At 34.9% G+C, this 22468-nt stretch overlaps 3 protein-coding genes and 1 pseudogene across 7 annotated transcripts; all 4 read right to left on the reverse strand.

Annotated features, from left to right (window-relative positions):
* Positions 1-114: 114 nt before the first annotated feature.
* On the reverse strand, positions 115-8052 carry LOC140829389 (plastid division protein CDP1, chloroplastic-like). Of its 4 annotated transcripts, XM_073192583.1 has the most exons (13): positions 7545-8052; positions 6473-6586; positions 6174-6311; positions 5887-5991; positions 5675-5797; positions 4824-5192; positions 4003-4095; positions 3788-3907; positions 3001-3066; positions 2365-2887; positions 2105-2280; positions 1088-1278; positions 115-508 (listed from the first exon to the last, which is right to left on the reverse strand). In XM_073192583.1, the coding sequence occupies exons 1-13, from the start codon at positions 7833-7835 to the stop codon at positions 409-411; spliced, it is 2409 nt and encodes an 802-aa protein (XP_073048684.1). In that variant the 5' UTR covers positions 7836-8052; the 3' UTR covers positions 115-408. The 4 variants fall into 4 exon arrangements, with proteins under 4 accessions (XP_073048684.1, XP_073048683.1, XP_073048682.1 ...); XM_073192582.1 differs by having other exon boundaries at positions 2105-2887; positions 6174-6308; XM_073192581.1 differs by having other exon boundaries at positions 2105-2887; positions 7545-8051.
* Positions 8053-8485: 433 nt separating this feature from the next.
* LOC140830344 (18S rRNA (guanine-N(7))-methyltransferase RID2-like) lies at positions 8486-9406 on the reverse strand (annotated as a pseudogene).
* Positions 9407-10070: 664 nt separating this feature from the next.
* LOC140829390 (phytochrome-associated serine/threonine-protein phosphatase 3-like) lies at positions 10071-15838 on the reverse strand. 2 transcript variants are annotated; one of them, XR_012117461.1, is made up of 11 exons: positions 15489-15838; positions 13896-14042; positions 13750-13817; positions 12924-12981; positions 12055-12165; positions 11837-11887; positions 11338-11481; positions 11074-11169; positions 10920-10991; positions 10269-10436; positions 10071-10197 (listed from the first exon to the last, which is right to left on the reverse strand). XR_012117461.1 is itself a non-coding variant. In XM_073192585.1 (10 exons), the coding sequence occupies exons 1-10, from the start codon at positions 15567-15569 to the stop codon at positions 10353-10355; spliced, it is 912 nt and encodes a 303-aa protein (XP_073048686.1). In that variant the 5' UTR covers positions 15570-15838; the 3' UTR covers positions 10071-10352. The 2 variants fall into 2 exon arrangements, 1 of the variants encoding a protein (XP_073048686.1); XM_073192585.1 differs by having other exon boundaries at positions 10071-10436.
* A 4867-nt stretch (positions 15839-20705) lies between these two features.
* LOC140829391 (transcription factor TCP21-like) lies at positions 20706-22201 on the reverse strand. Its single transcript, XM_073192586.1, has one exon. It carries the CDS (start codon positions 22023-22025, stop codon positions 21177-21179), a length of 849 nt encoding a protein of 282 aa, XP_073048687.1. The 5' UTR covers positions 22026-22201; the 3' UTR covers positions 20706-21176.
* Between the last annotated feature and the right edge of the window lie 267 nt (positions 22202-22468).

Raw genomic sequence — 22468 nt, forward strand, 5'->3', positions numbered from 1 at the left:
AAAGTATAGCAGGCATGAATGACAAAACCTAATTGCAATTTAATTCCCTGCTAGACCTAAATAAATTACAAGATACAATAACTTAAATTTTACACAAACACGACAGGTAAATAATTTATTTGAAAACAAAACTTGAATAAATAGATAGAAATAAGAATTTTGGTTTATCAGATCCTCAACTAAGATAATAAGAGCACCAATCCCAGGTCGACAAGTCATAGAAACAATAAATGAAATTCCTAGAATAATCCTGAAGAGCACAACTCCGAATTTGTAATAAAAATAACAATGGTAAGAAAATCAAGAAATCATAAATAACTGTCTACTTTAATAAGGATAAGCTACATATTCTTATGTACAGGTAAAAAGAGAGTAGAGAATCCTCTGTTATTTAAAATTCTGCTGCAATTAGTCATTGATCAAATGTTGTGACGCAAGAATATCTCCTTCGCAGAACCTCCACGATCCATCATCTTGCCTTCTCAGAAGATAAAGAATTTTATAGGGGCTGCAATACATTGGTTGGAATTTAGGAAACTTTTAATCCAGAGGAGAATCCAGAAAGGATCGTAAAACAAGCTTTTCAGTGTGCCAGTCGTCAATGGAAGTTGGTAACATGACTTTCGAGACAAAAGTGTCTGAATGCTCATGCATGGAAACCACATAACAGTGATTCTCACTAGCTCAAAATACAGTCAAATGCACAGGAGTTCAGAAAATTTGTCCTTGGTTCTTCTTGATTTGAAATCATTCACACTTACTCTTCTTCTCTTGTTTTTTTCCCGGATAACAAAAAAAGAAAGATAAAGAGAGCTTCATGACTGCTAATTAAGGCAGAAAGATATATTGTATGTTAATCACCAGATACAGCAAATGACGCCTACCTCTACTATTCAACCAAATATAACATAATAGGCTTGTGCTTTCATAGATGGCCTTTAATATGGTAATGAGTACCTCATTTAACTACCTTTTCTTATGCATCAAATATCAAAGAACAAAACAAAAATACAAGTGCCCCGCTCCAAAATACAAGTGCGCCACTCCGAGCACTTGTTTTGATAGAAATTAGAAAATGTGAAATTACCTGTAGTATGTTGGATTCTTAGGCTGCGATTCGTCCACAAGTTCAGCAGCCTCTTCCAAGAAAACCTCTATTTCAGCCATTTCCCTTCCAATCCCATCTGTCAAAATGTCAGCTCGTGTAACTTTCAGTTGCAATAAAACAAATCTCCAAAAACAGGACCTTGCTTTTGCAGCATCTGCCAAAGTTTGCCACTACAAACGTCGAAAACCAGAAATAAACAACAGTTAAACATGAGGATATTATGCTATAAGGTTTTGATAGGATCAGAAAGGTTCAAACCTACTATTTTAAACACTACTCAGAATTGTCCGAGAAAATAGAGGCAGAATACCAATAACAATCAAACATTTATTCTCCTTATTTTAATTGTTAATTAGAGATTCAAAGCAATAGTCAAACTGATTTTCCCATCCAAGTTCTACAGGTTATACAATGCCGTTAATCCAAAAAAACACTGAGTCTGTTAAAAAATTAAAACCAAAAGTGCAACACATTACAAATGTGTTTTAAAAAGGCAGCGCCAAGGTGGTGGATAGTTGCTCACCGCCCCGATTTTTATCAAGACGACGCCTCTGAGAGGTGATGCATAAATCGGCCGCCTAGGCGGCTTGATATCCGCCTACACGGATATTTTTTATTAAAAAAAGAAAATTAAAGCTCATCATCTCAAAACTAATTTTTATTATCAGAATATTTCAAATGCATTAGTATGATACTATCATGTTTGTCAATATTTTATTTTAAAAAAAATATGTACCATAATATGAACTTCAAGCTTCATAGATTTAAATTTGAATCGTATATTGATGAAATGTTGGAGAAATATGAAGATGAAATAGAAGAAGAATTAGATATACAGAGTTGAAAAAAACCGCTTAGGCAGCAGGTGGTCGCCCTCCTACCGCATAGTGTTTTTTAGAACATTGGATAAACAAACACGATCCAATATTATATTTTAGAGTGACGAGCATAAAAATTTGTAGAGCGTAACTAAACCACAATTAATAAGTTAGTCACCTGAACTAGCATAGAACCATCAAGGACTACTGGGAGGCCATGAACATCATGGTTAGGCCCCAGCGCTTCTGCTTTAATTGCTTGCCATTGCTTGACAAGGATCTCAGCATCTTTTACAGACATATGCTGCCTATAAGTTGATGCCATCGAGGATGACAGGCCAGAGGAGAGGGAAGCTGTTTTCAAATCAACAGCTTCTGAGTGATCCCCAGAATGCACTTTAAGTGTAGAAAGGAACTTCTGAAATTTTCTAGTAATACCATTTTTCCTCGTTACTAAAGATTGGTAATTTAAATCCGTAGAAGGATCTGCACTCCATGTAAGGGAGCTAGCATCAGCACTCCGTTTGTCCATCCTCCATCTAGTCCCATTTCCAGCCCTCCAGAATAGTGTGGTTTTAAGTTTGAGGAGAACAACCAAGATGAAGCCCAGTGCTGTGGCATATATCATCTTTCCAAGAATGTGACTTACGCCCAACCGAAATTTCAAAACATCACCTTGCTTTGCACCTAAACTTCTCTTCAGCTGAGTAGATGGTAGGTTACCACATCCTCCATCAATGGCCTTGCTTTCTGTCAACGGGATTTGGAGATCAGGAGGAGCAAGTTGGTTCACAGGTCCAAGATGTAACGAAGATACTGTTGACAAAACTGGTTCTTCAACTCTTTGATCTAATGGAAGAGCATTGGCCAGTGGTCTATGCCTGATGTTCGATACAGCTGGAGCTGTTCTTTGATTATGCCTTTTTCCAGAAATTCTTTTTTCCCAGGTAAAGAAGTCAGCCTGTTTCAGCCATAATAACAAAAAAGAAGTCAGTCTGCAATCAAGATTGAATTCTATAATCTTCACCTCGGTTAGAACTAAGTAATTTAGAGCACATGATGAAAAACTTTTACCAAAGATGGAGAACAATCTCGGGTATCTGGAAACAAGCTAAGTGCAGCCTCTTTCAACCACGTTTCCTAGGAATTTAATGAACAAACTGATAAATATCATATTTGACCGAATGTCATCACTTTAAAAAGGAGTTTTAAATTATAATATAAGCCCCCTCCTTTGTATTTATCACTTCTTTGCTTGCTGTACATTTCCCTTTCTACCTATTCTTTTTCTTCATCAACAATACATTTATCACTTCTTTGCTTGCTGTACATTTCCCTTTCTACCTATTCTTTTTCTTCATCAACAATACATTTAGAAAGCTAACAATATATTAAATTTATGTTCTTTAATGACTACATCAATGGCTGTCCTGTCCTGTATAACCAACACCATGTGATTAAGAAGTTAGCTCATTTATTATTCCCGAGTTTCTGTCTCAATCATATTTTAATGCAATAAAATGCAGACTTGTACAAATATTTTTTAAGGAAAAGGATGGCAACAATTTTTGCTGTAAATTTATCATTGACATGAACTGGTCGCAGAGATTAGGACATATCTGGAAGAGGTAACAAAAGAATCTTGTTGTCCTGGAAAAGAAAAAGGGGAAGGAGGTATATAACTATTGTGTGAAGACTATCCAATAAAACAACTATGATCAGTTCAAAGTCATATCTGATACTGACCAATACTTTAGTAGCATTACTAAAATTCAAATATTAAATAAATACTTATTTCATATGCCGCACTATTGGGCATTATAATTTCACAAACTGAATACAGTGATAATTGTGCATGTACCAGTGGTTTGTCTGCACTTGAAACTTCTTTGATTTCTTTCTTTTGCAGTGACTTCTGTGAACTGGGATTAGAGTTCACCACTAATTGCCTTAATCTTTCAACAGCTGTTGCTTCATCACTCTGGATTATGAGACTCAAATTTACTCATTCATGTTAAAAAAAATACAAGAAAAAAGAATAGCTAATGCCACAAAAGCAAAATCAGAAAGGTGTACCTGCCCAAGAAGTAACGAACAAAATGCTTCTTCAAGTTTTAAATCAAAGCCTTCTGAAGTTAGACATTCACAAATTAACTTTGCCTTGTTTATCTACACAAGAAAAGATATAGTCTGTGATCTCTTAAAAATGAAAACTATCAAAACTCATTCTAGTTCCACGGGTATGTGTATCCCGTATATTGCAAAATCAGACACAATGCACCACACTGCAACAGTTGCCAAGTAAACAAGAAAGTAAGGAAAATAGAATATAAGGGTAGTCTCTTAATTCAAATTCCGATAACTGAAACAGTAGCTTAGTATCCAGAAAGCCCATTAGTAAGGCATAACATGACCGTGGTCGACAGACATTTCATGGCCACTCCTTTTGCTTTCCTGTTCTTCAATGTTTTTCAATTGTTCTCCTAGGAACCTATAATCTCATAAAAACAACCTTTTTGGTCATATGATGAAATTCTATTCCGATCACAAAATTCCGGAGGAGTGACCTTACTATATACACAACATGCCATTGTTAATTAAGCTTTTAAAAAACAAATGAGAGCATGTCCCACGAGTCTACCATTTGTCTTAACATTGTTTGGAGCTTGATAACTCGAGGACAGATACGCTAAGGCCCAAAAGAGTAGCCATGCTACTGATTAGAAATCTATATAATTCTGACCCATAAGTAAAACTCGAAAATTTCACAAGACAGATATGAGCCATCACATCCAAGTCAGTTTTTTCTAACATGGAAAATTAAAATATGCAGGCACTGACATTTTTATGATTAGGACGAATATATAAGAAGCTAATTTAGGAATCTAAGAGTTTACCAAGTCAGTTTGCTTGCTTGAAAAACCAAGAGCAATATGAGCTAAGATAACCATATAGAAGCTATTGTAATCAATAACAGTTCTTTGATTCTGCGACTCGATAGACTTCCTATTCTTCCGTGTAATAGCTAAATTATCCCAAGTAATAAGATTGACAATTTCAGAGGCCGTGAGTTCTTTTAGTGCTTGATTCAAGAAGCATGGCCAGTCTTGAACTTGGCAAGAAGTTTCGACATCGAGGCCCTGTCTGAGCAATTCTTCCAAAGCTGAAATAGCTCCACGTCTTCGTTCGGCGTTATCAGGCGTATGAGGCATCCTCAATAGCTCCAATGTACAGGCAGGAGCAAGCTTTTCTAAATATTCTTCAATCTAAAATCAACATTTGAATGCAAAATTTTGAGTGGCGAGCTAACAGTAGCAATCTAAACTAAAACGTGAAGGGCAACTCAAAATATCCCCAATCGAAGGACCAATAAAAGCTAGAAAATTCCAGATATATGATTTTAGTAAACATCTTCATAGCAACAAGTGAATTGTACCCATTAGTGTTTCTCTTTGAAGAGATAACAGGTGGTGTTTCTACGTATTGAAGGGTCACAAATACCACTCCATTGCAGCACCATCTATAACCTCGCGAATAAAATTCCTTGTTGAGATACCAAACTACTCATGGAATGACTGCTTCAGCATTAAGGTTATATTATCTTCGTAATTATTTTCTCTATTCAACGGTTCTGGCAATTTGTATATTTTATTTATTTACTTGAATGGATGGCATAATAATCCATCAAAACAAAAGAGGCAACCAAACGTAGCATATTTAGCGGGGAAAAATACTTAATGAAGGTTACCTGAGATAAAAGCTTCAACTTGCCCAGAGAACTCTTGCTTCCAAGAAGGTATCGAGCGCGGACAAGGGCTTCAAATCCATGAGAAATATTATTCTTCTCAAAACCAACATTAGCGATCGCACACTTCAAAAAATCACATGTAATAAGCCAAGGAAACAAAACACTGCCAGGAAAAAAGCGGTTCAAGGTTCTGACCTCCACCTTTTTCTTACCTCTGCTAGGGCCATGGCAAGAAGCATATCATGAATATATGGCTTCGAGCATGGATGCTGCATTGCTCTTCGTCCAATTTCAAGCACAAGTCTCTCTTCTCCTGCCTAAATTGATTCAATTGAATAACATGATCAACATAGGCAGAATACATTTTCCAAGTCCAAATGTTGAATAGCATAAACCTCAAACCATGCAAAAGTTGGATTGTAATAGAGGATTTGCAAAGTCGTGATATGCCAAAAGTTAATCAGTAGAAATTTCATAAGAATGACTGACTGGGATATACCTCCTGAAGAAGGCAAAGAACCACAGGCAACCAATCCCATGGAATTTTAAGAGAAGATTTGGGAGGCTGCTTTTCTTTGATAATTCCAGCATATTCTGGTTCAAATAGAAGTTTATCTCTCACATCCTTCAGAACCTTCTGAGGGAAATCGGCAGCAAATACATGAATAAGATAACTATGAAGGTTAGCTGCTATGAAAAAGTAGAAATGGTTAAAAAATAAACCACTCCAAAAAGTATCCCATTCATATGTAGCTAATTAAATTCAGCACCGAAAAAACCATATAGTTCAATCCATACAGGGCGAGATACAACAACATCTTCTGTGTAACCCTCCTCAATCTCTGTATTTGTCAGATGTATTACTGATTTAGCAATTTCATCTTTCTCCACTTGATCATGAACGCCAAGAATCTGAATGCATACAACATCAAAAGTGAAAATGTGAAACTGGAATAGAAAGATTAAATGTAATTTAGGCAGATGCCTACTAAAAAGCAAGCCTCGATGAGTAAGTCGTGGAGGGCACTGCACTACAAACCTTTGTACAAAGCATAAAACCCCATTTATAGAAACAACCTTGCACCATATTATCAAAACCAGATATCACTAACACACATATAGTCTTGCTAGAGACTAGATGTTAAAATGAACTCTTCTGAGGGTACACATACCAAACTGAGAAAAATCAGAAAATGGAGCTGATTGCTATGAAGAATAGTACTTGAAAAGAAAATCCCGGTGAAAGAAGCTTTGCAGAAGCATCGGATCATAGTACATCCAATTATTAAAACATTAAGCTATTATGCAGTGCATCAAATCACACAAATGATTGTGACTGCATTGTAGAATCAATATTGATGTATTGCATCATAAATTGTTCCACAAATCAGCTCCAACTATATTTTCTTTTATTTTAGATATCGTTCTATCTGGCCTTTAATTGAAGCATTTGCGAAACCAACAGCCGATGATATATCATTTCCTCCAGTAATTTCAACTGACTAGGGTTAAGTTGCTTCCAAGGAGGTATAAAATAGGCTATCTGCCCTTATCATGTGTAAATCAATTCAGACAACATGGAGTGACAAAAGTAGTTGAGGGTCACAATCAAACCAACCAAACATGGAATTTTCAAGATTCCGGGTTTAAGCTAAATACGATCCTACAGCATATATATTAAAACGAATTTATTGCCAGCAACCACTGAACAAACCAAATTCAAGACTATCCAAAGGCACAAGATCATTAGAAGGGAAAAAATGAGAACATCATAAATTAGTAAAACAATCCTTAAATAATCTCATCAAGATGAAAAAACATACTCTTATTAAAACGCAAAAGATAAAAGAATAGGAAAAAAAGTGAGAACCTGGTAGCAAGTGACGGGGATTTCGATAAACGGAACCTGATTCTTCACAATGCTGTTCCTGCTGGTGCTTTCCTCAACAAATCGAAGATCCGTGGCAGCACGTAATCTCCATGGGTGACCAGCCGCAGGAACCCTAACTCGATAACTAGAATTACCACATTTATTCTTCGTACAGTATCTATTTCTACTATTCAAGGAAACAAAGCAGTCATTCCAATGAAACCTGCCGCTGTTCTGACTACAATAGTAGAGGTCATTCACACTGGCCACCAATGCAAGAAAACTTGCCATAAATTTCTAGAGCAGCTTCATTCGACCAATATTTCTTGGACAAATTTGTTGGGCAAAACAGGAACAATCAGGGATCATAATCTTGAACGCGCATGATTTTGTGGAATCGGGAAAATCGAGAGAGTGAAGATGACACGAACGTTGCTACAGCTTTGCGTTCCAAAAAGGGAAAGGGCCAGTACAAGATCAAAAGTAAATTACCGGTGAACACCATCTGATTTTTACCAAATCTAAAAGCGGTCTCGATTATTAATAAACTTTAATTTTTAATAGAAAATAAATTTTAATTTTTTTTCTAACAAAGGTTCAATTAACTCGGTTACAATCCGGAATAATTTATTTTAATTCGGTTTCTTTTTATGGCATGTTTCGGTTTGATTTTCAGAAGAATTAGATGGATATACAAATTTATGCAAGAAAAATCCAATAAAAAATTGAATATAAAAATATTGATTTTTTATCAAATGATTTATATGTTTCTAATTTATTAAATATAAGTATACACACACACACACACACACACACACACACATATATATATATATATATATATATATATATATATATATATATATATATATATATATATATTTAAGGAATACAACCAAATATGTTGGTCTGTTTCAGAATATGTAAGTCGTCCCACTGCCTCATCTATCGAGTTCCGGAGTGTGTTCCTTCTTCCGCATAACCCAGTCTCTTTCTTTCACCTTCTTGTTTAACTTTTGCTTTTTCTAGGTCTCTGTCTGTCAGATACGCAAACCTGCAATCCAGAAAACATTGAAGAAATTAAAGCAAGTGCTAAGTTTTCAGGAAGAGAAATAATATTTACTACATATATCTGCGGATCAAGTAAATGGGTACTCACAACTTCATTCTCTTCATCTCCACTGCTCTCTTCATCGCCACAACTTTCCTCATCTTCGTTTTTCCCTTTTGGAATGGAGCTTCTTAGAGACGGCCGCCCACAAGTGAGCACAAGGTATTCTTTTCTACTTTTGGTGCTGAACAAGAAGAGAACCTATAATTAGTGTCACGACTTTTATCTGGAGCGTTCTTTTCTTTTCTTTTCTTTCTTTCAACAAATTGTGACTTGAATCAACTTCAAACACGAAACAAACTAGAGAGAAAAAATGCCAGGAAGCTGTTAGGACATTGTGGAAATTATTGAAAACAGGACGACCGAAGACATGCATAATCTTTTATATACCTGTGCGGGAAGTCAACTATTACACCCCCAGAAAAGCCAGCTCGCAAGCAAAACCTAGAATCAGCTCGCGTTGAGCCAGATTTTCTGGATACACTTGAAACACGGCCCTTGCTTCACGTACTAAACATCGGTACAACGTCCCAAAAAATACCCTACAATGATTTATTAAAAATTCAGATTTTTATCTTCACTGTGTAAGGCATGAGCAAACAGACAATCACAAAGCAAAACCTGCCATTTATCAGTGTCAACGCAAAAGATGAAAGGACTGAGAAAAAATTACATACTTTAATCTCAAACGTGGCTCGTGAGAAGATTTGTCTGCATTGCACAACCACTGATAGGAGATTGAAACAGCATGAAGATATCAAACGGGGATAATTTGCAGAAAGAAAGAAAGAGATCTATAAATTACATGAACATATTGAGCGGAGATGCAAGTGTGTCTGTGCAAAGTTATAAATACTGGAAATTTAAACCCAACTGCAGGTAACTGAATCATGTCAACAATAATTTGCATTTCATCATAGTTTGTACAGCAAAATACTTCACGATCTTTCGTTCCAGAGACTTCTTGACCACGATCTTTCTTCTCATTAGATTATTTTATTGTGAATTTTGAAAAAAATATGAATTCTTTCTGATTTTAAATTTGATGTGATTATGTTAAAGTTCTAATAAATGATTTATTATGTTTTGATATCGTAAAATCTGATTAATGGATTTAAATTGGACCTAGACGCTAAACGCTGGGCTGACGTCCGATTAACACCTAACGAATTTTATAACATTGGTAAGAATAAACAAAACAATCAAATTAACCTTGAAATCTGATTCGTTTCCATTTAAATCCCCTCGCCACAATTGTTATTAATAATTTTTATCGTTCTTCAAGTAATTTCGGAATAGATTATTCCAATGACAACATTTATAAACGATCGAGTATTTATGAATACATTGAACTGATTTAGTGACTGTCACAATTCAAATAAGATTTAAACCGGTAAAAGATATATATCCAAAAATAATAATAGGGTCACAAAGCCTGCAAGAATGGGATAGACTCAGAGAAGCACCCTCTCGGATGAATGCGTTTCCAAAATCCATCCCAACAAATGTCATTATACAAAGAGAAGAAGAATATCAGCAATCCTACAAGACAACTTTTATCGTTTCAAATAGCGTACTACATGATAACACAGAAAGCCGCAGGTTAATTAGACCTTGCAAAGCAGGCAGCAATCGACTGTTGACATGGTTGACATGCTAAACGCATATTTGCACATGCCACCAAACAAGTTTTCCAATCACAAAAAATAAGGTACTCCACTTCTGGGTCCTCGCATCTGATTGTTCTCCTCGGTCTCGGTGAAGAACTTCACTTCTCTCTCCTAATGAAAGGTGAGGAAAAATAATGTCGAATCAGGTTAATAAGCACGACTGGAGCAGACGAATGACATGAATCAGCCAACTTTTATCAAACATTTAGGATCTACGTTGCAGCTTCATTAAGGCCTGTCCAATACATGAAACATGGGCTTCTCTCCAAATTTCTTGTTTTTCAAATGGTATTCCGACCTCCGGTTTCATGCAACTTATGTGAAAGACATGTCTTTCAGTATGGTGTGGAAATAAGTGCTCTAAATCATGAAACATGTCTTAGAACATAATCAGGAACAAGATTTCTTGAGCTAAGTATTTCAAATAGCTAGACCCTTGCATTTAATAATTTTAAGGAAGATTGGGAAAACTAGTTGCATCAACTGAAACATATAGAACAGACACTCTCTTAAATAGCTATAGTCCAAAGAAAATTGCTTAGCCATAATATGCAGCTGGAGAGAGGGGGTGTGGAAGAGGTTGCACATAAATACCATGTTCTCATTGAAACTCAATATCGAGGCAACATTCCCGCAGCGGTAACAATAATTTGGTGCAGACCATACCTGCGTAGTCCATAGCGCAATAATGACCAAATGGATCTTGCATGAGATACTATGTTGCAATCCTTGATATAGAATTACTTACGGTTACAAGTCCTTTATCTTGGAACATATACTTCAAACCTTCTTGCACAAGTTGATGTGCTCGGCAAACTAGATCGAGTTTGTTGATGTGATTGAACTATAAAAACAATTACAATGTTAGCAGGACCTTGTGACTAAAGCTAAACTATACAAATTTTCATAAAAATGATTTCCAGTGTTCATTTAGAAGAAAGCAGAAGTTCGTCACATCAAAAACGGCATGTGCACAGTATCTGCGGATTTTACCTAAGGTTCCTTCACTTACCTCAGAGGTAACCCTGGATCCAAAAAGCCACCCTGCGCCTCGAGGACTTACTGCCCATGTCTCAATATCTTCAGGATCACTCCACATTAAATCACAGAACGGCCCTTCATGGGGAATTTCACAGTTCCGGTCAATAAGTCGAATCTGTAAGAAAACCCCCCCAAAAAAAAGAGCACAAAACATAACACAACAGCATATTACACCACCATCAAACCTATCACGACAATACTTTAAACATGAAGAAACAATGTAAAATAACATGTCATTCATATAAATAAAACTCAATGTAATAGGTGATAAAAGCTCCATAAATCCCATATTAAACATGAAACTATCCTCACATAATGAGTTCATGCAGATATCCAAAAAAATGTAGAACATAGTCAATCTTTAGAAATGTATGCTAGCACTTTTTGAATCTCACAACAACATTTCATTAAAGTTTGAGTGATCTGAAAGAAAACATGTGAACAAGGATAAATAATGACAGTGATTAGACCTGGTCGATGGTTCTAACATCCGGGGATAGGCCACCATGTACGCACAGAACCTGGCATTCAAAAAACGCAATTCATAATAGCATGAAGGAAGCAAGATAGCAGAAAATAAAAACAATAAACTACCCTTAGTGGGATATTCTGACAATGATAAATCTTAGCTTTTGCTGACAGAATTTAAATTATTCTGAAGACTCGGTGAACATGGAATAATGCGTACCGTCCCATCAATAATTGCCGACAGAGTTAAATAGTCAAAAACATCTGTGCAATATCGCCAAGCATTAGCATTCCCGTATTTCCTTTGGCATTCATCGTAAAATCCATAAACCTGCCAAGGACAGCGCCTGTAAAAACTCATTGATTTTATTTGAAACTTATTTGTCAAATTCATCTAAATTAAGTCAATTTTTTCTTATCTGCAGTTGATTATAGTATAGTTATCACCATGGTGTTTCTTATAGACGACACTAGTTACTGAGTCACGGCCAGACAATAGATTGTCAATTCCACATAACATGCATGGCACAAAACCAAAGCTTTAATTTTATTGTCGTTCCTAGATGAAATGTATTTGGATAAGACTATTGAGTATAAGTGAAATGCAAAACTGAGAGGTAATCAAGAATTAACTTTAGCAAAGAGAGGCAAAAATAGTCAGATGAATACTAACGCTTTGTTCTCCATCATGTCATTTTTTTATATAGGAAACGACCATCATATCATTAAACATCTCCCAAAAATCGTTATCCTTCTAATTATCATCTATTTAGTACTCTTCATTTCACTGTTTCTTTTCTTTGAAACTCAAAACTTCATTCAATTACTTTCATATGAATTCGATAATCTAAGCTATATTACAGTAATTTCCTAGCGAATAAGTCATCTCCCCTGAGAGTCACACTCGTCCAGATCAATTTCTAGATATAATTAGTGGACTAACATCAAGACAACAATGGCAGCTGCTAATAAAAATTGTCAGTATAAATGAATGATCTAACTAGGGCAACTAATGAAAAAAATCCACATGTTTCCGATGACTATTTTGGTTATGTGAACACAATTAAACAAGTTTAAGACACTAATTACCTGTGTTAATTGCCTGCTTTCATGATTTCCACGTAGGAGAGTAATGTTAGCTGGGTATCTGGAAGAAAACCCCAAAAAATAGAAATAACCAGCAACAAAGGCGAGAATCAGATAGACATTATCTAAAATATCTCTTCAGTTCAAAAAAAGTACAAAACATCGTTCCTTATCGTGGAACTTTATCAAAAAATAAATCCTACAGCATAGTAAATCTATTTCCTCATCATTGAAACGTAAATATTTGCAAATCGTAGGGCAGTTAGTCTCCTAAATCGTAGGTCAAGGTCCCCATGGTTTGATTCAATTGGGTGCATGTTCAAGTAAATAAAGAAAAAGATGGGTAATGACGGACAGAACTTTATGTCATTCTTTCATAGTTTTTTGTGACAGTGAAACTGTATATTTTCGTATTAATAATTGCAATCCTCACCAACCCTCACATGGTGGATGTTAATGCACTTAAATAAAAAAAATGAAGAAGAATAGGACACGCTTATTAATTCAAAGAGCTGCATAACATTTAGTCATAAAATAGTAATATTAGCAACTAACTAAACCATTGAGATCAACCATCCAGTCATCCTTTAACCTCTGTTATTGATATCAAACCATGACTCAGAATTTTAATTCTAGATTGATTTCGGGAAAAATGTTATGACAGGTGAATCCCTTGGCAGGTTCTGCATGGCACTGGATGATTCATTATTGGTTTTATTTCTTTAACCTCTAAGCTGTGGAATATAATAGAAAAATAAAGCGAACTTGCAAGCAACTTAAAAGTGCAAATCCAAATCACAAGCAACAAAGTGGCCAGCTTTTGACGCACCTTGCTTTGAGAAGCAACAGCATGGTGAAAACTTCTAGACTATTAAAACCACGATCAACAAAATCTCCCTGCCAAGAAATAAGCAGTTTCAAAGTGAAATAAAATAGAAATAAACCAGGCATAAGACGAAAATATACTATGATTACCATAAATATGTAATTGGTCTCTGGTACATGACCTCCGGTCTGGAAAAGTTTCATTAGATCATGAAACTGTCCATGGATGTCCCCACATACAGTGACTGGATTATTGACGGGCTGAACATTTGACTCCTCAATCAAGATCTCTTTTACCTAATATAAGGGAGGAATGTGGTTAAAATTCAAGAAGAACATATCCACGGAGTATCACAAGAAAAAGTAGAAGATGCAGCTAATTATATGACAGGCATAAAATTGCTAAAACATTTAGGAACATACGCATGTTAAGATCTAGAGATCATATGTTTACTATTGAATCACATATCAAGTCGGGGATACCATCGACAAGCCAAACAATCCTAAAAAACAGCGGATGGTTCAGCACCAAATTGAGAAAAGTTTGAGCAAAAGTTTCGGTAAAAGTGTGTCACCCACTTATCCAAGAGTTTGCATAGTTAACCAGTTCCACAGCATTGGGCAGCCATTCTGTGCAAACATAATGTAGACTTAAGATGGTTTGCTTAGAACCAAAGTAAGTAAAACTCTAATTTCTAAGTTATCAAGTCTATGGTGATTGGTGCTCATTGGCTAGCTGGTATAGGAGTATAAAAAGAGTCGAATCGACTTCTGAACAGTTCAACTCAAGGTCAATTAATACCGAGTTGTGAATTGAATCAACTTGTGAACTTTTACATGAACTGGTGTGAGAGCTTTTTATAACCACTTGCTTTTTTATATTTAACATATATTATAAAATATACATAATCAAACATTACAGGAATCAAAATCAACAGAACTAATGTCCTTGTAAAGTTGTATTTATCATAAAAAAAGTGGACCAAAATTGCCTTTTAATACAATTTATTATGTATTCATTTCAACTTAAATTTGAATCAGGTCAACTATAAGTAGCCAAACGTGCTCGCTCAGGCCCAAAAACTCATGAGCTTACAAATAAGCTAAAAAATTTAAAAATCAACTTAAATGTGATGTTGACACCCCTCAGTTAGTATAAATCTAGGAGGATCGAGAGAGGTGCAAAAATTATTCCATCAAGCAACTAGGAAATCCAAACGTGCATCCGTGACTTATTGCAGCAAACCCAGAAGAGCACCACTGCACCAAAAACAACAATAGGCAGGTCCAAATATACACTCTCGAAAGAATATGGTTTTCAATTGCTAACGGTTACATGAAAGTTACATTGTCCAAAAGAGACAAAAAAAATTATGGAGGTGTTTGGACAATATTTCTGTGATGGGTTCAAATATGCACCAACTTGTGTGAATAGGGATGCTAGTAACTGTGGAAAGAAATTGACACACGGGTCCTTTAAGGAATAAAAGATGCAATATCTGATAGATCATTCATTTTCATTAAAAAAAACGACCCCTCTGAAACCCTAAGTACAGTATCTAGACAGCTCCACACAATCTTCCACCACAAAAACAAATGTACAGGGAAAAACCCAGCTCCCAGAGGATATTGGCAGTGAAAATTTTTCCTTTCAAACCACAAAAACAATTTTCTCCAACAAATTCAGGGAGTAAGAGAAAATAAACAAAGACAATCAACGTTGCAAGAAGAAGAACTATATACGTATTCGCAGAGCAGTTGGAGTTCGTCTTCGGACAAGTGCTGACCCTCTTTCACCTTCACTATCCACTTGTCCAAATCCATGCCCTTGTCTTGTCAATCAACGAAAAATAACCGGGTTGAAGAGACCGTAACACTATTGGAAAAAATATACTTTCGTATGCAGAGATCTATTGCCCGACGGAGGAGGCGCGATCGGAGACACGAAACGGCTGCGGGACTGACAAAATCTGAAGAACCAAAAAGTTTCAGCAACGATCCCACGAATCTCAAACCCCTTCTGCTTCGGGGCTTGGTCAAATTTTGATGCATCAAGCTCCGCCCACTCATTCTTTAAATTTTCGAATGCTTAATTGAATTGAATTAAATTAAATTTGGTATATTTGGTTATATATATAAATATAATATATATATATATATATTATTTATGTAACACATATTTTTAGGTAAAAACTTGTTTGAGAAGGTTTCACGGATCGTGTTTGTGAGACGGATCTCTTATTTGAGTCACCTATGAAAAAATATTACTTTTTATGCTAAGAGTATTACTTTTTATTGTGAATATAAGTATGGTTGATCCGTCTCATAGATTATGATCCGTGAGACGGTCTCACATAAAACTCATTCATATTTGGAAGTGACCCGCAATCCATCGCATTCGATCATTTTTATTTTGATCGTAACAATTATTTTTTTATATAACATTTTAAATAATTAATTAAGATTAAAAAATGATTTAAATTTTATTAAGAAGTAGAGTAATTAGTTAACTGTTTTTAACTTTTTAACAAATAAAATATGGTGGTTATGGGTATGTAACAAATTAACAAAAAATAGGCTATTATATATTTTTTTATTGAAATAAATAAAGGAAATTTTTTTCCATATACTAAAACGACTAAAAGAATTACGGAGGATTATTTTTTGTTATAAATAAAAATAATATAGAAGTAAAAAAAAAAAAAAAAAACCAATTATTATTACTTTATCTCTTTTCTTTCCAAAAATAAGTTCGTTTATTGTAATTTGGAAGTTAAAATTCGGCATATTATAATTATTTATAAATATCCCACCATATTTTGAGAAAAAAAACATAAATCTTGATGTGTTTCTTTAAGTTTGAAATGTCTTTCATTGTGGATTTTCAAAATTACCAATAATCTCTGCTTTAAAAAGATGACAGAAGGATAATTTCCAGAATCCTAAGAATTCAACAGATTTATGTTAAGATTAAATGATTTCATAAAAAATTTGAGATTAAATGTTTACAAAAAATTTGAGATTAAATGTTTATGTAGAACTCCAAATGTTAATCAAGTGTAATATTAAAACATAATATATGCTAGACATTTAATTTTATTCGAATTTAATTAATATATCGAGCTATTAAAGAAATAATCTAAAAAATCAGTAAAATGTTTTTTTTTCATTGATAATTGACATCCATAATTTTTTTTCCCCGAAATTAAATTTCCATCGACAAAAAAGTCTATTGATATACATGTTGCAAAAACAATTAAATATAATTTATACATAGTCAAAAATAGTTTTTCGGAGTTGCTAGCACTTCCAACGACAGCAGTCCACTTAATATTGAAACAATGTTTCTATGTAAATAACGGAAAATATGTTTGTCTCACAGTTTGCACATAAGAGAGAGCACCAGTCTCCAGTTCCAATATCCAATTATCCAACTCGAGACGAAGAGTTGTAGTGTTTGAAAAATCACATAAATTTCGGCTGTATACGGTGCATCTAATATACGGTGCATCTAAAACCACTCCCTCCGTATTCATCCATCCCTACCACTCCCACTCCCACTCCAAAACATTTAAAAGATTCACTACAGCGGCATCAACATCTATCTTGATCAATCTTTAGCTGAGATTGATGTAATTTGCATAGTTCGTGGGGTGAGGTTATCCAACACACCATAACAGTATATTTATTATATTAAGTTAAATAAATAAATATTTCTTCTTGTTAAAAAAATTTCTAGCCCAGCCCGGTTTTATTGGGCTTTAAAATAATATTTCTTCATAGACGATCAAAATAAGAGATACGTCTCATTAACACGACCCATGAGACCGTCTCACACAAGTTTTTGCGTTAACTAAAATCAAATGATGATAATAATCTTTCAATAATTTCTAATAAATTTTAATATTACTTCGGTGCTTGTACAATTTATTTATTTTAACAAAAACAAATAGATAAATGGTAAAAAAAAAAAATGTAGCATTCTAGTAAACAAATAGTCACCAAAACACAATAAATACACCAATTTTATTATTTTACAAAGCCGAGTGACATTTTCGTAATTAAAAAACAAAAGGTATTTAAGTGTGTTATTTTGGTAAATAAGAAAGCATATAATGAGTAAAAAAAAAAAAAAAAAGCCATATAAAATAACTAATTTGTCAAATATTTTGGTTTGGTTGGAAATTAAATTAGGATATAATCGTAATTTCATCTCAAGTTTCACGTATTAGTTGGAATATAATTAATGAAAAGAAATATAATAAGATTAATAAACCAAAATCATATAAAAGCAATCTATGTATTTTTGTATTTTAATTAATTTTAAAATTTAATATCCCTGAATAACTTAAATAATACACGAATAATAATTTTGAAAACTCTAATAGAATTTTGTGAATTTACATGTATGACCTTATATTCGTTAAATAATATTAATAAATATATTTCTTTTGTATATTTGTTTTTTCAGATATTAATGGATTCTAAAATAAATTGAACAAAAATAAAATTTAATCTCTATTTTTTGCATGAAATTTATACTTCATTTTTTCAAAAAAATATCTTTAATGAAATTTAAAATAAATAAAAGAATAATGAAATTTACATTCTATTTTTTAAAAAAAATATCATCATTTTAAAAATAATTAAAAATATCATCATTTTAAAAATAATTACTTTCGTTGGTTTCTTTTTTTTTTCTTTTTCTTTTTTATCTATGAACTCTATCTTTATTTTTTGAATGTTTTTTTATTAGATTTTCTGTCATCGATTAATGGATTCTAAATTAAATCAAAGGAAAACAAAGTTTACATTTTGGTTCAAAATTTTATAGTTCTCCAATTTTTAGTAGGTTTTTTGTGAGAATGTCTCATAAACTTATATCCGGTATGGATCGATCCGGTCCATTTACGTGATGAACAACACTGCTTTTTCATGAGTTGTGTCCAATAAAATTATTGTTTCACAAAATTAACATATGGAACATCCTCCTAGGAGTTTTTGTTTCAATTTTCTATTTTTGGCTCATAAAAGATGTATCAATTTTAAGTTAAGTAGATTGATGCCATTGAATAATGTATAGGATAATAAATTTAAAAACTCTAATAAAATTGAAAATTATATTCACTGACAAACGAGATCTAATAAAACTATAATATAGATAAGAGAAAGATTATTAATTAATTGAATCATAAATGCTAAAAATACATTATATAATGGTGATCATAATTTACATTATTTCTAAACCACATAAAATTGAAGAAATTGTATTTTTTTTTTATAGCCAGTCATTATAAATTTTTTTATGATGACCTTTCCAATGTTTGTATAGTAGTTTTTGACCATATTGTTGTTGGCAGGCAAGGGAAAATATAATAGACAAAATCAATAGGAACACAGAGTTTCATGGAGGCCGGCATTCTTCTTCTTGTGCAAGATTGGAAACGGTGTGCTGGGGAGGTTATTAGAGGGAGAATGCTTGGCCGATGATGCTGTTGCGGACTTCATTATTAACCTTCTCTTCGCTGGAAATGAGACGACTGCAAAAACCATGCTCCCTGCTGTCTGTTTCCTCATTCAATGCCCCAATGCCATGAAGCAACTGCTGGTGCGTACGGTCGCTGATTAATCTTTAAATCTTGGAGCAAGAGTTTTGTTTCTAATGTTTTGTACGTATCTTTCCCTTTAATTGTAAGGATAGGATGAGCAGCAGAGCCTGAAAATTCAAAGGGGTGGAGAGATCGATGCTTACATTGGCAAGATTACAATGTGAGTCTTGCATGTATTTAGTCCATTTGTTTGCTCATTAGGCACCTTCTCGCTTGTGGGGTCAATCACGACAGCGTGAAATGTGATATTTCTTGCATCGTTCCGTCAGGTAATCGAAGAAACTCCTCGACTGGTCGGCATTGCAATTTGGTTGACGAGAGAAGCCAAAGTGGACGTTGAATACCAAAGTATATATGTACTAAACTAGCCATCATATCTTCGGCAAATGCTGGTTTATTATCTGAATATGACCATTTTACTACTTGCAGAGTACATTATTCCTAATTGTTATCAATCATTCATGTTTTGCTACCTTAATATAATCAGAGAGTACTAAGTACTATCTCATTAACCATTAACATCCCTTTAAAATAATAATAATTAATTAATTAAATATGAATATCAGAAGATAAGGAAAATGTTTGGCCCTATCATAGACTTATAGTAGCTCCAAATCACGTCCACTCGCAACATAATATGATTCGATTCGTCCATGTCTTTTTGCAATATAAGAAGACAATAGATTTGTACTTGCAAACATCATTTACACCTATAAATTATTCATTTTAATTTGTAGACAAAAGCGTTAATTAAGTTTCAGTTGGACAATTAATTATTTCAAGATTATATATAGAAAACATAAAACCAAACATACCCTTACAATTCCCAAGAATTCTGGATCGACCGACCCATTTTGGCTAGTTCGCTTGCACCGAAAAGAAACAACCATCTGTACTTTCCCTTCCGGGAAAACTCATTTCTTTGTGGAATTCTACACAAATTCATTTATATTTTTAGGTCTTTTAAGAGTCATACCTCATAAATGTCAAACCGCATGCACTTTTTATTTACCAATAATACATTCTACTCATATTTTAGATAATTTGAGTTAATAATTATTGCCACATAAAATCCGCACATGCACTAATGACATGCTATATATGTATCATCACAACAATTTCACAAAAAAAAAAAAAAATCGAGTAAGCGATTAGGCCCCACCGATCTCGATTCGAAACAAATTCGATACCCAATGGCGGTTGAAATTAGATTTTCGAAGTTAAGATCCAGTTGATACAGAGTTCCATGAAACTTTTTATATATTTAATCTCAACAATATATATATATATATATATATATATATATATATATATATATATATATATATATATATGAAAACCATGAAGGATGTGAAGAAGGGGTTTGTTGCCATTTATTGGTGGTACAATCTTACACGAATGGGAGTGTTTCCAATCGACCAAAAAGCAAATATACATAAAATAAACTACAAATACCACTCGCTCTCGGATCTAAATAAGCACACTGGACATCGAATTTTCGACATCCTACAAAGAAAAGAAAAGAAAAGAAAAGAAAAGAAATCACAATGCAATAATCGAATTCCCAACACCTAAATAACTCTGCAGGCGAGAATCGGAATTCTCTGTATGTTTCTTGTCTCTTTCAAGAAACACGGCACACATGGAGCAACCACAAAGGCAGAAAAGACAATCATGTCTTAAAGATAGATTGTGGTAGATATATGGATCACAAGATGATCAAGCACTCGAACTAAAACTAACACAACTACACAAGCAAGCTTATTGAGTCAAGTTTTTAATGGAGGATTCACGTTTATGGTGCAGGTTGGAACACTGTGATTCAATTGACATTATCATCTTCCCTTGTTTGTTCGGAGGATTGTGAGGCCTGACCGGATAAAGAAGCTAGCAAGTTGAGATGGTGTCCATGAACTTGAGCTATTGGTAAATAATTGCCAACCCTAGCAGCGGATGCTTCCCCGAGCCCAAGAGGTTGCTGCTGCTGTAAGAAACTCAAAGAAGCCGTGGAATGCAGTTGCTGGTGGTGGTGGTGGTGGTGGTGGTGGTGGTGCGGGGAGTTGCTAGCGGCGGCCGCGGCCAAAAATTCAGCTGGAGGAGCGGCGGCAAAGCTCCAAACTTGGCCGAAGTCGGGCCTGGCAGGTAGAGCCCAGAATCCTCCTGTGGGCACGCTGGGACCGACGGCGGAAGCGGACTCTTCCTTCGGGAGATGGTTGTGTTGGTGGTCATCATCAACATCGGGGCGAAGGCGCTTTCCGAGGATGAAGGGTGTCGGTTGGACCTGCTGCGAATGGCCGTGTTTGAATTCTAGGGCGGAGGACGACGAAGGGGAGAGAGTGGAGAAAATAGCCGGGGTGGTCCCGGTTCCCGTGGCGGCGATAATGGAAGGCTCAGCCTGGCGGAGGAGCCATTCAATGGTCTGACCGTCAGACTTGTGGCCGAGCTCCCGAGTGAGCTGAAACACCCTGGCGGCGCAGATGATAGGCATGCGGATGCGACGTCCGCGTCCGTCCACCTTGCTGTGCCTGTCCTTGGCTGGTGGCTTCTTCTTGACCGTCAAAGCGGTGGCGTTGGTGGCGTCGCTGCTAGTGAGATGGTGGTGGCGATGAGTAGGATCATGAATGGCTAGTGCTCCACCACCACCGTTACCCTCAGCTGCGGATGTTGACATAGCCGTAGAATTCAGTAGCAGAGAGCTTCCGCACTGCTCCAATGGCGGCTCCAAATGAAAAAAACTGGAGATTTAATTTAGTTTAGTGAAATTGAATCAATGTCGGAGGAGAGGGGAGAGATGAATAATGATTGAGGGACAGTAGCTGGTGGAGACAAGAAGAGGGGCACATGGGATGTGGGCTCCACACTTCTACGTACCTCTTTAAAATAGGATTGTTACACCTCGTCTCCATATTTGCACTTTCAGCCCCTCATCAATCTTATTACAACTTGTCCCTGTTTAAACTTTTGATTTTTTCACTTTCTCCACTTTTTTCGGATTACAAGATGTTATGGTATTCATATTAAATATCACGCATATGATAAATATCCATTCTTAGATATACGAGTAGGTCGCTTATAAGATGGTGTCACGAATTTTTATCTGTGATACCGTATTAA

This window comes from Primulina eburnea, chromosome 4 (genome assembly GCF_022965805.1).
Source record: "Primulina eburnea isolate SZY01 chromosome 4, ASM2296580v1, whole genome shotgun sequence".
Lineage (NCBI taxonomy): Eukaryota > Viridiplantae > Streptophyta > Magnoliopsida > Lamiales > Gesneriaceae > Primulina > Primulina eburnea.

Coding starts and splice junctions, on each gene's coding strand:
- LOC140829389 (XM_073192581.1), bottom strand. CDS start 7,835: ATGGCAAGTTTTCTTGCATTGGTGGCCAGTGTGAATGACCTCTACTAT. Junction 5,992..6,173: donor TTCTTTGCCTTCTTCAGGAG/GTATATCCCAGT, acceptor GAATCAATTTAG/GCAGGAGAAGAGAGACTTGT. Junction 3,067..3,787: donor CAAGTGCAGACAAACCACTG/GTACATGCACAA, acceptor TTAAATTCCTAG/GAAACGTGGTTGAAAGAGGC.
- LOC140829390 (XM_073192585.1), bottom strand. CDS start 15,569: ATGGATTTGGACAAGTGGATAGTGAAGGTGAAAGAGGGTCAGCACTTG. Junction 13,818..13,895: donor AGACCAATTACATATTTATG/GTAATCATAGTA, acceptor ATTTCTTGGCAG/GGAGATTTTGTTGATCGTGG. Junction 12,166..12,923: donor AAAGCAGGCAATTAACACAG/GTAATTAGTGTC, acceptor TGTCCTTGGCAG/GTTTATGGATTTTACGATGA.
- LOC140829391 (XM_073192586.1), bottom strand. CDS start 22,025: ATGTCAACATCCGCAGCTGAGGGTAACGGTGGTGGTGGAGCACTAGCC.